This window comes from Psammomys obesus, unplaced genomic scaffold (genome assembly GCF_907164565.1).
Source record: "Psammomys obesus unplaced genomic scaffold, mPsaObe1.curated_primary_1811, whole genome shotgun sequence".
In the NCBI taxonomy this organism is placed as follows: Eukaryota; Metazoa; Chordata; class Mammalia; order Rodentia; family Muridae; genus Psammomys; species Psammomys obesus.
In genome coordinates this window covers 167,969-182,048 of record NW_026590511.1, presented here as the reverse complement: position 1 = coordinate 182,048, position 14,080 = coordinate 167,969, and the positions used below count along the sequence as shown (strand labels likewise).

The 14,080-nt window shown below is 53.8% G+C and overlaps 1 protein-coding gene across 1 annotated transcript; it reads left to right on the top strand.

Moving 5' to 3' along the window:
- The first annotated feature begins 2,229 nt into the window (after positions 1–2,229).
- Positions 2,230–12,626, top strand: Theg (theg spermatid protein). Its single transcript, XM_055607787.1, has 8 exons — positions 2,230–2,531; positions 2,971–3,090; positions 3,366–3,437; positions 3,809–3,870; positions 4,487–4,556; positions 5,425–5,542; positions 8,859–9,018; positions 12,288–12,626. Exons 1-8 carry the CDS (start codon positions 2,230–2,232, stop codon positions 12,524–12,526), a joined length of 1,143 nt encoding a protein of 380 aa, XP_055463762.1. The 3' UTR covers positions 12,527–12,626.
- Positions 12,627–14,080: the final 1,454 nt, after the last annotated feature.

Here is a 14,080-nt window from a genome sequence, read left to right as displayed (position 1 = left end):
CATAGGCTCCCCTGTTGAAACGCTTTGTTCCTAGCTGGTGGAAATGTCTTGGAGTGGTTAGGAGATACGGCCTTGTTGGAGGAGTTGCCACCGGCAGTGGGATGTGATATTTCCAAAGCCCATGCCTGGCCGTCTCTCTCCTTCTGTGTATCCCACTTGTAATAGGATGGAAGCTCTCAGCTACTGCTCCAGTGCCTTGCCTGCCTCTCTGCTGCCTGGCTTTCCACCATGGTGGTCATGGGCTGACAATGTAAGCAAGCGCCCAACTAAATGCTTTGTTGTGCAAGTTTCCCTGGTCATGGTGTCTCTCCACAGCAATAGAACAGTAGCTAAGACACCCGCCAAGGACACAACATGGTGCTGGGGCCCCAGGTGCTGGAATTACAGGCGCCTGTGAGCAACCACATGGGTTCTGTGAACCGAACTCAGGACCTCTGCAAGAGCAGCAAATGCTCTACTGCTGAGCCATGTCTCCATCCATCAGCACTATTATATATATATATAATATTTATATATAATGTATATATATGTATTTGTATGTATATAATCATACATATGTGTATATATATACACACATACATACCTATATCTGGGGCTATATAAAGAATTCTCAGAGGAAAAGGAATTTCGAGTAGAAACATTTAACCAGTCCTGTTTTCTCTAGCTGAGCCTGTGGTACCTTATCATGGTGGCAGCAACAGACAAGAAGGTTTGCATACCTGGGAACCCCAAGCAGGAGAATGTATTTCCATTCACCACCATGGTCCCCCAGGCCTGCCGTGACTCCAGCCCCCAACCTTGCCAGGGCCCTCCAGGCCATCAGAGGGGAAGCACGAGCATGCATTACAAAGGGCATTTATTAGGCTGGCTTTCAGGATAAGGACGGGACGGCCCAGCGATGGCCGCCTGCACTGAACAGTGTCTGAGCACTTGGCACCCGTCTAGGTCACAAAGCCAGGTGCCTCAGCAGTCCCACCCTGGCACTGAAGGCCTGGAGGGTTCTGGGAAACCAGTGGAAAACCAAAGAAGCTGGGTTCCGCTGTCACTGAAGGGAGGTGGCAGCAGACACACCTGCCAGCAAGAAGCAAAGGCCTCCTCCTTAGACTTGGAGCTGAGCAGACAGTGGAAAGTCCTACCACTCTGGAGGGAGGCCCCCCTTCATCCTTTCTGGGGACGCCCCCATAGACCAGCCAGGCTGGTCTCTTACATGGCCCAAGGTCCAAATCAAATTGTCAGGGTTAGCCAGCACACCTGTCAGAGACTGGGGTACCCCCTGGGTCTGACTGCTTGGTTGTGAGCATTGAACAGGCACTGCTTCCTAGTCTCCCTGGGGTCTTGAGCTCCTCCCACACCCCTCTTTGACCTCCTGCCAATACTACCCCTGTGGAGGCTGTGAAGGTGGAGATGAAGGCTTTCTAGCCATGGGATGGGGGTCAAGGGCCTCTGTGCCATCAGTTCCCCACATGCCCAGGCTGGAGATGGGGGTGGCTGGGTGTTGGCAGTATTCTCCCTAACAGCCATGATCTTACTATGAGGATGCAAGGCGGCATATTTGGAAGGTCCCTTTTATATAACCTGGGGACAGAGTCTAAGCGTGTCCTCGTACCCTGAGCTGTAAGGACCTAAGAGTCAGCTTCCAGAGCAGGGAGTAGACACCCAAAGCCATCTACGAGAATGTTAAGTTTGGAAGCTCAAAATACCAAAGACTCATCTATCTGGTCACCTGCCATCAGATTAACAAACCCTGTGATCACAGAATGGCTGCTTGAGCACCAGACATTAAGGACAGGCCCAGTGATAACCAGGAAGAGAGATGTGGCCTCTTGTGGCCCTTTTAAGGAAAAAAGATCCATGCCCAGAAATCCCTGAGGATTCCACACACCCACCCACAGTTGGGGACACAGTCTTTGGTGAGCTCTGAATCCAGGCTTGGCTCTGAAGCCCGGCAGAGATGAGTCATCTCAGCATTCAGGAGGCTGAGGCAGGAGGAGCTCAGGTTTGAGGCCAGCCTGGGCCACACAGTGGGACTCTTGTCACCTCTTGTCCCCCACCCCAAAGGAAAGCCATGTAAACAGGAGCCCTGAGCTGTGTACCCCAGGTCCAGCTCCCACCCTGGGCTAGAATGGGGACCTCGGAACCCATGGGCAGGCATTCTTCTGTTGCTGTGGCGATAACAGATCCACTTAGGTGTTAAGGGAGTGAGGCTAAGGAGTTAGGAAGGGGAAGCACATGGGGGAAGTTGGTGAACACCAGGCCGATTTACTCAGCACCTCTGCCCTGGAGGCTAAGACTTCAAGTGGCTCAGAGCATGGGCAGAATGATGACAGTCTGGGCAATGGCACTTTGGCCCTTCAGAGCGGGTCATTCGAGAGCCACTGGCTCCAGAGCTCCCAGGCCACCTCACAGCTTATCTCGGAAGACACAGAGGAAGAGCTTCCCCTGGAGGAGGTGACTGTGGAAGAGCTCCCCGAGACCTCTGGCCTGAGTGACACTCTCGGGCGAGACCTGGAGGTAGAAGTGGTTGAAATGAGGTGGGTATTGAGACCTGATGGGCAGCTGGGTGCTGGGAGGAGGCAGGTGATGACACACCAGTCTATCCTGGTCATCTTCGTTGTTCTTCCCTGGGGAGATTCCCGGCTTCCCGGAGGCAGGGGGTGCTGGTGGTTTTGTCCTGCTCTAGACCCTGGCACATAGCAGCTACTCAGGAAACACTGGTTTGAGAAGTGAGCATCGTGTTCATTCTCCCAATAGCCGCGGGAGGTGGAGCTGGCTTCTCTCCATTCCATGGCTCAGGGCTCAGTTTCTGGACAGTGTGGAGCCTGGATAATGCCAAACTCTTTTACAGAGAGTGATGGGGCTTCGGGGCCCCAGAGCCGACCAAAGGCTCCTGATGAGGGAGCGGAGCTGCCTCGTAGGTTCCCAGACACACTGAGGTGGACAAGCAGACCCCGACACCCAACTCTCTTGCAGTCAGCTGTCCATCAGTGAGAGGACGCCCAGCATCTCCACAGCCAAGCACAGGAGGAAGAAGGTCCGGAGGCTGTCAGAGCTGGCAAAGCCCAAGATCAATTGGCAAAGCATGAGAGACAGGTGAGGGCCGGGCCTGTGAGGTGGCGAGGCAGTGGGCGCTCCAGGCCTGCCGTGCTCTTCTGACCCCCTCACCCCGTCACTGATTCATCACCTCCTCACTGTGTCGCCTTGGGCAGGACACCTAAAGAATAAGTGGGCTGTTGGGGAGGCGTCAGGCAGGACACCAGAGGTGTGGGACTTGTGGGTGGTACCCAGAGTAGAGTGAGGAGTCTGGGAGTCAGTAGGGACCCAGAGGCAAAGGCAGGGCCTGGGACCCTGTCTCATCGCAGGATCAGGATAAGGTGCTGTTGTCAGGGCTATATGTGGACTTCCCCACGCAAGACCAACTTCCAGTTCTGCCTGTATTGGTGAGTTGGGGTGTCCCCTCCTTGTGCCACCTGCCCATGTCAGGGACATGTCAGACTACAGGGGTACACCTGAGGTTCCTTCTCTCCAGGTCTAGGTTCTGGGGGGTAGAGGGCTCTTGGCTTGGGGGTTCCCTCCTGCTGTCCTGCCTCCACCTTCCTGCTGCGCACCAGGCCTGCCGGCCAGCGTCCATACACCTGAGGGGCCCAGCTCTCCAGCCCGCACTTGGCTTTTCACCAGCCCCACTCTGTATCCTGCTGTTTTCTCAAGCTGCCCTCCCTGGTCCCCCAGCCTCCAGGGCCCTAGGACTCCCTTCCCCAGCAGGGCACAGGGCACAGGGCATCCTACCCTGAGATGCCCGGCTGTATTCTAGGCCTTCTGTATACTGGACAGAGCGGTTTATCAAGGACACCACCTTGGCCATCACAGTCCCTGGTAGGTTCCGTCTCTCTGGGGTAGCCTGAGTGCCCTCTGCCTGGCCCTGGGACCTGCTGGCTCCACTCAGAATGTGGCCATCTCCCAGGACCCCAGTTCTCCCCCTCCTCCCCAATGGCTGGAACCCTGAAGTACTGCAAGGGATTCAGGGCAGTCTCTGAGGCGAATCTGGGCAGGGCTAATATTTGTTTGACCTTCCTCCCCACATGGGATCCATCTTCTTTTAGAGTGTGGACTCCTTCAGATAGAGGCCCTCAACAGGAGCTGCTCTGTGGATGGGAATAGCCAAGCAGGGTCTCTCTTGGGGCTCCAGGCTCATCCATGCCCCTCCCCACATAATCCTAGAAATCCTAGGCCAGCACCCACTTCAGACAAAAACCCAGTTTATGAGCCTCTTGTGGTCAACCCTAGGGAGGAAGGTGTCCTAGCCTTGCTGACCTGTTTTCCATTGTATTATGCCTGTCTTCCCTATGATGGGGCTGCTGAGGATGTTTGGCAAAGTGTCTAGCCTGTGACCCCTGCCTGGCCCTGTGGAGGGCTGAGTAGAACCTTGGGGTGGAGGATGGGTCGTGCTGGGGCCCAGTGTAGCTGTGGTGACTGGGCCATTTCCATTCAGTGGTGTCCCGCCGAGTGGAGGAGCTTTCGAGGCCGAGGCGGTTCTACTTGGAATACTACAACAACAGCAGGTGAAGGCAGAAGAGCAGGCAGGAGTCACCAGTGGATATGAGCCTCCTCCTGCTTCTTTCCAAGAGGGTCTTAGCATGTCCTGCTCTTGAGTCTCGAGAGCTCCAGTGGCTGCCTGATCTCAGGGATCATGGGGATGGATGGGCTTGGCCTCATGTGTCTCTGGTGCTCATGATGGTGGGACCTAGAGGACACTTAAGCTTTCTGAAGCCTGTCCTCAGGGACCCTCAGGCAAACCTTGATGTCTCTGTGCAGAGGGGAAAGTATACTGTTCCTGATGGCCGAAGGGGGTCCCATACCACCACTGTGGGGTCCCGGGTTGTCACAGCTGTTCACACGCAGCCCTGTTCTATGTTAGTGCCATATTATTATCCTCACCTGTGGGTGGCAATGTCCCTTGCTCTGGGGTGGATTTCAGGGTGAGCAGCTGCATTCCAGCCTCTGGCAGCCAACCAGAGGGGTGGCTTTAGCAATTGCAGAAACTTAGGTCGTCAGGAGCATTCTTGTGGCAGCGCTTGCCTCTGGACAGGGCTGAGAAGGGACCCGGTTTTACCCTTTGAGCTAGAGGCAGTCACCTCCTGAGCCTTCTGTAGCAGCCACGGGATACCCTATCCCTGTCATGCTCCTGATTGCCACACAGGAAGGCAAAGGAAGAAAATGCATGTGAGGGTACCCCACGCTCTGAGCTGGATACCTGGGCGAGGCCTGTCTGGGTCTTCACTGCATCTCCTCTGGGAGGGATTTTCCACCCCAGTGTCCCCAGGCTCACCATCCCAGGAGCATTCTGAGAAGGACCATGCACACAGTTAGCCACTCACAGCTCTGTGGAGGGGTGGGTGGGATGATGGCTGAACTCCAAGTGCCTTTTAGGACCACACCCATCTGGCCCATCCCTCGGCCCACATTGGAGTACCAAGCTTCTAGCCGGCTGAAGCAACTGTCCACCCCAAAAGTTCGCAATAACATCTGGAGCATTAACATGTCGGAGGTAGGTAGTGCTTGCCATGTAGTCCAGGTGGTTGGGGCAAGGAGTCAGCTGCCTTTGGATGTAGCTGAGGGGACAGGGCTGCAGCCTCTATGGGATGGGTGGGCCACGTCACTGGTTCATCTAGAAAACTTTGTCCCCCCCCTCTGGCCCTTGAGCTTGTCACCCTCTTCTGCCTCTTGAGGCCACCTGGGATTCCAATGCTTCTTGACCACTCTTAGCCATCACAGCATCTGGTCTCTGTCTGGGATGGAGCTCCATGGTGGGGTGACACCACCTGGTGGACGGACACCACAGTCACTCTGTATGCTCACCAGGATCTGCTTTTTAACAGTTTTAAAGTCCAGTTGCCCCTATCCCCACCATTCAGCTAGACAGTCTAGCTGAATCAATGAAGTCCAGCTTCCATGAGAGACACAGTCTCCAAAAACAAGTTGGAGAGCTGAGGTGATTGTGCACACCTTGAATCCAGGCAAGAGGCAGACAGGTTTTCATGAGTTGGAGGCCTCCTGGTCTACATAGCAAATTCCAGGCCAGCCAGGGCTTCAGAGAGAGACCCTGATCCCCAAACCAAAAACCTGCCAAGCATGGTGGTACTTGCCTTTCATCTCAGCACTGCAGAGGCAGGGAGGGAGGAATCTCTATGAGTTTGAGTCCAGCTAGCTTGGTCTGTATAATGAGTTTCAGGACAGTGAAGTCTCTGTAGAGAAATCCTGAGAGGAGAGAGAGAGAGAGAGAGAGAACAACCAGGTATGGCAGCATGCATCTGTCATCCATGGCACTCATGGGAGGGATGTAGGAGGATCAGGAGTCAGGAGGTGAAGGCCACCTTCAAGCTACTTAATAAGTTCAAGGCCAGCCTGGGCTATGTGAGACCCTGTTTTGAAAACACAAAGCAAGGTCCCAGCTGTAGCACTCATTTTTAAATTATTTTATTTGGGGCGTTTTATCCTTCACCTCTCTTCCCCCAACCCTTTAGCTCTAGTTAAGAGAGAGAAGGTTAGTGGGGTGAGCAGGGGAACAGATCCCTTTACCTCTCTCTGCTGTTTAGGGTCGATGGGTTCTTTAGGGCTCTACCAATCTCTGCCAACAGCAAACACAGCCAGCAGGCTCCTCCAAGCTGCTGAGCTCCGAAGTCTTTCCGTCTGTCTGTCTGCTCCAAACTGCCACACTGCCTGCCTCTGGCCTCTCCAAACTGCTCCCTGCCACGTGCCAATACTGCACATCACGCCCCTCTCTCCGGGCTCTCATATTCATATCCTCGGAGCCCTAGACTGTGCTCCTCTCCATGCAGCACAAAGGCAGGCCACTGCCAGCTGTCAAAAGCCATGTTCCACACATGACAATTATCAGCAGTGGACAAACTGAAGACCAACTGAAACAAAAGCATATTTATATGATATAACTTAGTTTACAAAGAAGCCAAAACTTCCATTACACCCAGCAATATATGATCTCCCTCTTAACACTCCTATACACGTTTCTAATAGACCAAGGAGAATTTAAAAGCAGAACAAACACTAAACAAGTAACATTCCTTAACATTCGAGAGTGTGGCCCCTGTAGAATCCCCTGCTTGTCTCAGGCATGACTTTTGAACTTGGCTTTCATGTGGAGCCAGTGAGAACATGGCTCTTCCCACTGACGGCCTTTTGCCCCCGCCTTCCCACTCTGAGATGTGCCCACCTCCTCCCTGCTGGGCCTGCATTTAGGCCGATCCTGTGTCTCAAGGCTGCACACCCCTAAGGCCTCCATGGTCACCAGGACCCTCCAGAGAGTCCAGGTTCCTGGGCTTGGGGTTGAGGGCCCGCTGGGCACCGTCTGCGAGGTGCTGAAGGTGTAGCCTCGGATGGGCCCAGGCTTTGCCCAGAAAGCTTCCCATTCATACTACTCCACACACACAAGGTCCACCTTCTCCTCACCTGGTACTGGCCCAGTCTCTCTGGGGACTCCTGTCACTTCCTATCATGTAGTCCCCAAACCAATTCAGTAGGGCTGGGACTGTGTCTTTCTGTGTGCGTTGGCGCTTACAGAACTCAGCAAGCCCTACTGGTGCATGTAGGCTTCTCTCTGGGCATGCCAAGAAACAAGGTTGAGAGGGTCAGTGGGAAGACTCAGGCTAGGGAATGCAGCGGCTTTTCAAAGGTGGGTGATGAGCAGCAGCCACAGATCTTATTCTCAGGCGTTGGGCAACGGAGCTGGAGGGATGGCTCAGCTGTTAGGAACACTGGCTGCTCTCACAGAGGACCTGGGCTCCACTCACAGAGGTGCCTGGGTGCCTGGTGGTGCACAACCTTCTGGAACTCCAGTCCGATAAGAGCTGGCGCCCTCTTTTGGCTTCTGTAGGTACTGCATGCATGTGATGTCCTACATACACAAAAAATTATTAAATTTTTTTTTTTTTTAAAGAACATACCTTAAGTATATGTCTCCCTTGGCTTGCCCCCTTCCACCTCAGCAGCCCTGCATGGCGTCTCCATAATCCCACCACAGTAGGCTCTTGTCCCTGCCCCTTGCACCTCAGAAGCTCATTCTGTCATCATCTTCACTGGTGACTGGCGTCCCCCTTAGTCTATGTTAAGCATTCAGTGCAAACCGCTGGCTTACGTGGAAGCATTTGACCTTGTGCCCCACCTTGATCAAGTGAATCCCACACACTTCCTGCTGGCTTTGCGCGTGAGCATCGAGGCCGGAGCTGTGAGGCTTGCTGCCAGCCTCGCCACCCCTCAGAGCTGTGCGCTTTCCTGCTGTGTGCACGGCATCCCGCCACCACATTTTCACTAGGGTGTTTCAAGCCTGTGACTGTCCAGTGACAGCACCTTCTCTCTCATTTGTTCATCTTATTCCTTTTGAGACAGTTTCACTGTGTAGACCAGGTTGGCCTCAGATTCACAGGTTATCTGTGTGCCTCTGCCTCCCAAATATCAGATTAAAGGTGTGTGCCACCATGCTGGGCTATTGTTATTTCTGACACACACACACACACACACACACACACACACTTTAGTTTTTTCGAGACAGGGTTTCTCTGTGTAGCCTTTGCTATCCTTGTCTGGCTTTGTAGACCAGGCTGGCCTCCAACTCAGAGATTTCCCCTGCCTCCCAAGTGCTGGGATTAAAGGCGTGCACCACCACACCTGGTGGTGTTTTGTTTTATGGCTTACCTTTCCCAAGTCAGCTGAGATCATTGCCATTTTGTGGTGTCCCTGGAGGGGCTCTTAATGTACTCAGGCTCCTACTTTCTCCCTGGATATTCCTGCTCCACAGGCGGGGAGGAATCATGACGGCTTCACTCTTTCCCCTCCATTTCTGTGTCCAGATTAACCAGGTGTCCAGAGCAGCCCTGATGGCAGTCCCCAGCCCACGGACAATTGAGCTGTCAAAGCCCAGGCCCCCAGCCATGCTGTCAGAAGAGTGGGACCCTATGCCAAAACCCAAGGCTCAAGTGTCAAACTATAAACGTCTCCTTCGGCTGGCAAGTGAGTGGATGCCCTTGTGGATGTGGGGATGGGTGAGGGGTGGGTTTAAGGCCCCTACTTGCCAGGTGTGTATCTTCCTCCTGTCTTACCTCCCTCAACTGTAGACTGGCTGTCTTAATCCTGGAAACTGTCAGAGGTTATAGTGGGGAGGGCTTAGGCAGAGAAAATGGGGACAGGAGAGGAAGCTGAGGGCAGGCACTAGGCAGCCAGGCTGAGCAGTGAGGGCTGCTTTGAAGTGTTTGTTTGATTCCCTTCTGTGTGAAAGGCGAAGAGTCATTCACCAGTGGCAAAAGGGATGTGCGCTAGTCATGGAAAAGACAAAGGGGCCTGAAAGAAGGTGAAGATAACATCTAATGTCACAACCTAAGGGTCACACACTCTGTCCGCACAGTGCAGACCTGTCTGGGTGCGTTCACACGCCTATTCCAGGCTACCCCACCTCTCACCCCACACTGACTAGGCCAGAATCCAGGAGGCTGTGCCTGTAGCCGCTGCTCCCCACCCTGTGACCCCACCTACAGCACACAGCAGCCAACAGGGTTTGGTGACCTTTGGGCTTGCAGATTGGTGGCTTCAGGGCTCCCCCTCCTGTGTCATTCCCACACCCTGTTCTTCACCCCAGACTCTGGGAAGAGGGCCCTGGAGTAGTCAACACGCCTTTTGTACATGTCTTGCTGCCTGAGTGATGGGTGCCTGGGAGTCTTTGCTGCATACTGTCCACCGTGTGCTGCTAGACCCCAGAGGCCATCAGCTTGGGGAGCCACTGACTCCGGGCTGCTCTTGGCTGATGCCTGCAGAGCAGGCAGCTGGCTGTTTGGGTTCAGTCTTTCCCAGCTAGCTCTGTCCCGGATTTTGTTTTACTGTTTGGAGGTGTTCTCTATAGATGATGATAACTAGATTCCCTAAGCTGGCTCCTCCCAGCCTTGCCTTTTCTTTTTAAAATTTGCCTGTGGGATTTTCTGTTAGGTTCGGTTGTTCATTCTCTCAATACTAGTGAGTGCAGGGTGAGTCTGGGGCAGTGTGACATGTCTTTGTGTGTGCTCGCTCTCACTCAGGCCTCACTGGGTACACTGTAGGTGACGGCAGCTTTAGCATGTTGCTGTCCAACACAGCTGTCCAGCCACAAAGGACTGTGACCAGCACTTCTTGGTGCTGGGGTACTTGGAGCCCTGTGCTTGCCAGGCACTTGCTCTGCCACTGGCCAATGGGGTGTGCTTGGCTGTGGGTGGGAGCGTGTGCCCAGCTCTGCTTCTGTAGGTCCTGTTGGGGCAGGAGAGGGTCTCTTCTCCACTGTTATGCTGTGCTTCACAGAGTTTAAACAGCCAGATGTTGAGGCTAGAGAGACGGCTCAGCAGTTAAGAGCACTGGCTGCTCTTCCAGAGGACCCGGGTTCGATTCCTCCCAGCACGCACACGGCAACTCACAACCGCCAGTAACTCCAGCTCCAGGGGATCCGACACCCTCTTCTGGCCTCTGCCTGCACCAGTAATGCACGTGGTGCACAGATGTGCATACAAAGACACTCATACATGTTAAACAATAAAATCTTCTTTTTTTAAAGGCATGAGAGTTTCAGTGCCCTGAGTCCACGGAAGGTTGACTCCCCCTGCCCTGGGGCCACCACGTCCCAGACACAGGCTCATTTCTACCTCAGGACTTTTGCTATTAGAGCTCTGATCTGGCGTAGGGGCACTCGGGTTCTCAGGGAAAGGGCTTGTATTAACTTCTTTTTCCTTTCTGTGACCTGAAGAAAGTACTTGAAGGGTTGATTTTTGGCTCTCAGTCTGAGGGGGCAGCTTGTCCCGGGGTGGGGGGGTGGGGAGCAGGCACGAGGCAGCAGTGTGAGGTCACGATGCATCCGCAGTCAGGAAGCAGAGGTGTGGATGCTGGCGTAGCTGGTCTTTGCTACTTTGTGGGGTCTTCTTTCATTCACCCTTCTCCACCTCTTTTCTCCCACTCCTTAAACCCCCTAGTACTAGATAAGAGAGAGAAAGGGATAGAGAGTAGAGAGATTCTGAATAGAGTCAGGGGTCTGAAGGGGGCATCATTATCACTAGAATACTTCCTGCTGATTAGGGGCGTTGAGCTCCTTGGAGGTGGTTTGATTTTCACCGTCAGGGTATCTAATTTAGTCTTTGTGCATGAGTACTTAACCATGAATACTTACCCACCAACAAACAACCAACAACTCACCCATCTCTCGGGGCCCTAGCGTTTATGTACCCTCTGAAAAGTCCTCAGAATTCCAAACATCACATAATCACAGGAACTCTCTGCAGCTGACAAATTCATGGCCCTGCCAAAGCACGAGGCAAACCATAATCAGCTGCTGTAGACAGTCCAAAGCAGCCCCATATCCCACAGCTGGGATTAAAACAAAAACATGTTCTTATAGTATTTCTGTGTTTTTAAAAGAAACTAACATTCCAAAATGTTCACTGTGCTGGCGCTGCTTGCCTTCTCATTTTTCCTCAGTCTGGGACAGTGCTGCCATGTTCAGATGCACGCTCCTTGCTCTGTTAAGCCGTTCTAGAACGTTTCCTGTGGACATGCCCAGAAGCATGTGTCCATGAGGATTCTCTGTCCCTGGGCTCCACTTTCCCCAGGGCCTCTGTGCGGTCAGGCTGTTGGTCCAGGCGGCCTCGTCCATCTTCACTAAGGCCCAAGCAGACAGGGAGAGGCTCTGCAGCTCCGCCACCTCATTCCTGTCCTATCCCCAGGAATAGAGCACAGTGCAGGCTCTTTTTCCCATGGCGGCCACCAGGTCCAGGTGGAGAAAGACCCATGTTCTTCCAATACCTGCGGCTTCCTTTCTGAGCACTGTGACCAAATGAAGGATTTTCTTCCGTTTACCCTCTTACCAGGTGGTTTTCAGTATCTTCACAAAGTTGTCCTACCATCACCTATCCAGTTCCAGAGCATTCTAAGAAAGCCTTGTCCTCGTGAGCAGTCACTGGGTCCCCACCCAGTCCCTGGCACCCCCAATTCCACTTCCGTCTCTGGATTCAGCTGTACTGGATGTTTCCTGCCATGGAACCTCACGCTGTCTGTTCTCTTTTGTCTGCCTCTCTCCCCGTTCTTGAGCTTCCCACCCTCAATGCTGTGTTTCAGAACCTTGGTCCTGTTCATGGCTGTGCAATACTCCGGCATGTGGATGCTGTGGGCATGAGTCACACAGACCTGTCACTCATTTGCTGATGGACAGACCCAGCTTGGGGCTTTGCCCAAGAAGTCTGAGCCTGGCGCTGTTCCTCTCTTCTGCCCTCTAGCACCCAAGGCTCTGTCAGAAAATTGTGTTCCTGACCGCAGTCCTCAGTGGGAGGTCCAGGAGGCCACCAAGAAAGCAGTGGCCAGTTCACGGATCATCTCCCTGGCCCAGCCCAAAATTCGAAAGGACCTCAACGAGGGCTACAACCCGTACTACATCTCCCCGGCCTCCCTGGTAGCCAATCCATCTCCTCGTATTTTCGAGCTTGCCATCCCAAAATACATCACCAAGAAAGTGTGATAGCCAGGCCTAGTCTACAGCTCTCCCCAGTAAACACCAAGTGCATCCTCGCCTGTGTGCATGATTCCCTGAGCTTCGTGGCCTGGGCAAGGGTGGGCAGGGCAGGACAGAACAATAATAATGTTATTTTCGCATTCTACCTGCGATGTGCGGCCCTTTTATTTCCCAAGGTTCTCTTCCCGTCTTGAAGGAACCTAAGGCTGGGCCTCAGCCCTGTGCCCCATCTCCCCAGACTCTCCTATCCATCTGCTTCCCATGTGCCCACAGGGCCTCAAGCTGGGCCCCACGGCATGGCAGTCCTCGTAGAGTGCCTGAGAGGTGGGTGGCCTCTCGGGGGAGGCTCCTGCCACAATCACCGTTGAAACACTGTTTAAATTGTCACAGGATCATGGCATTTGGAAGGAGGACCAAGAGGCAGCGAGGTTGAGAGGGGGCATTCTTGGCCCCCTTGTGCCATTTAAGGGCATATGCTGGGAGCACACAGCAGAATGGACTGTGTCAGGAAGCACATGGCCTCCAGAGCTGTGAGAAACAGACATCTGTCCATCAGTCCCTCAGACACGGGCCGCTGGTTATGCAGTACAGACGGACTGAGCAGGTCCTGGCTTCCTAACAAGCCGGCACCAGGTCCATCAGCTCACAGGTCTGTGCCGAGCCCCTGACGGGGATCCTGGGGTTACAGCTCACTGCAGTACAGAGGCTTCCTTCTGGTATCTCCAGGGGGCAGACAGGGTCCGATGCCCCAGCATCTTAGGGGACCACGTTAGCTTCAGGTCTTTTGCCCCTTCTCTGGAGCCAGCAGCCCAGAGTCCATCTCTCTCCAACTCTCCTTTCCTCTGAAGATCCTGTAGTGCCACTTGATCCATGGTGGTCCCCCTACACCTAATTTTAAGGAGAATATGCTGGGTAAGATGCCACATCCAAGGGGTGTGGAGCTGTTTCCCACTCAGCTTCGGAAGACTCTCTCTGAAATCCCACACAGAGCCTCCTGTGCGTTGTCTGTGCCACCATGAGCCAGCTGCGTTGTTCAGGACAGTGAGATAGGCTTACCAGGGTGTGTTACTGCCGTGTTATTTCACAGGGCTGACGGTGTCAGATCCTGAGCTGGGCCTGGAAATCCTGGTTGCGAGTTCTCCAAGGACATGAGCGTGTCTGGTAATTTAGAGAATATGAATGAACACCTGCTACCCAGACCTAGCACAGGAATCAAAAAGCCAACGTTCCACATGAGATGGGGAAGCCTCGTGACAGCTACACTCTTGGAGGCGAGGCCTTCCTCATAGTGCTGGCGGCCAGTAGCAGGGAAGCTTGGAAGTGCGCTTTGGGGCACAACGTGTGTACCTGTACAGAGTGCGATGCCTGCAGCCAAGCGTCCCGCCCCTCTTCACAGACGCTGTGGGACTCCTGAACTGCGGGTGACATCGGCTTGCACACAGGTGGGTTCAACAGGAGGCAGGTGGAGTCAGAGCAGCTCTGACAGATGAAACAATGCCTATCTAGGGGTGCGGAAGAGCTTCATTTTTTTCCTGCCAGTTAAACAACTTAAAAGGCAGG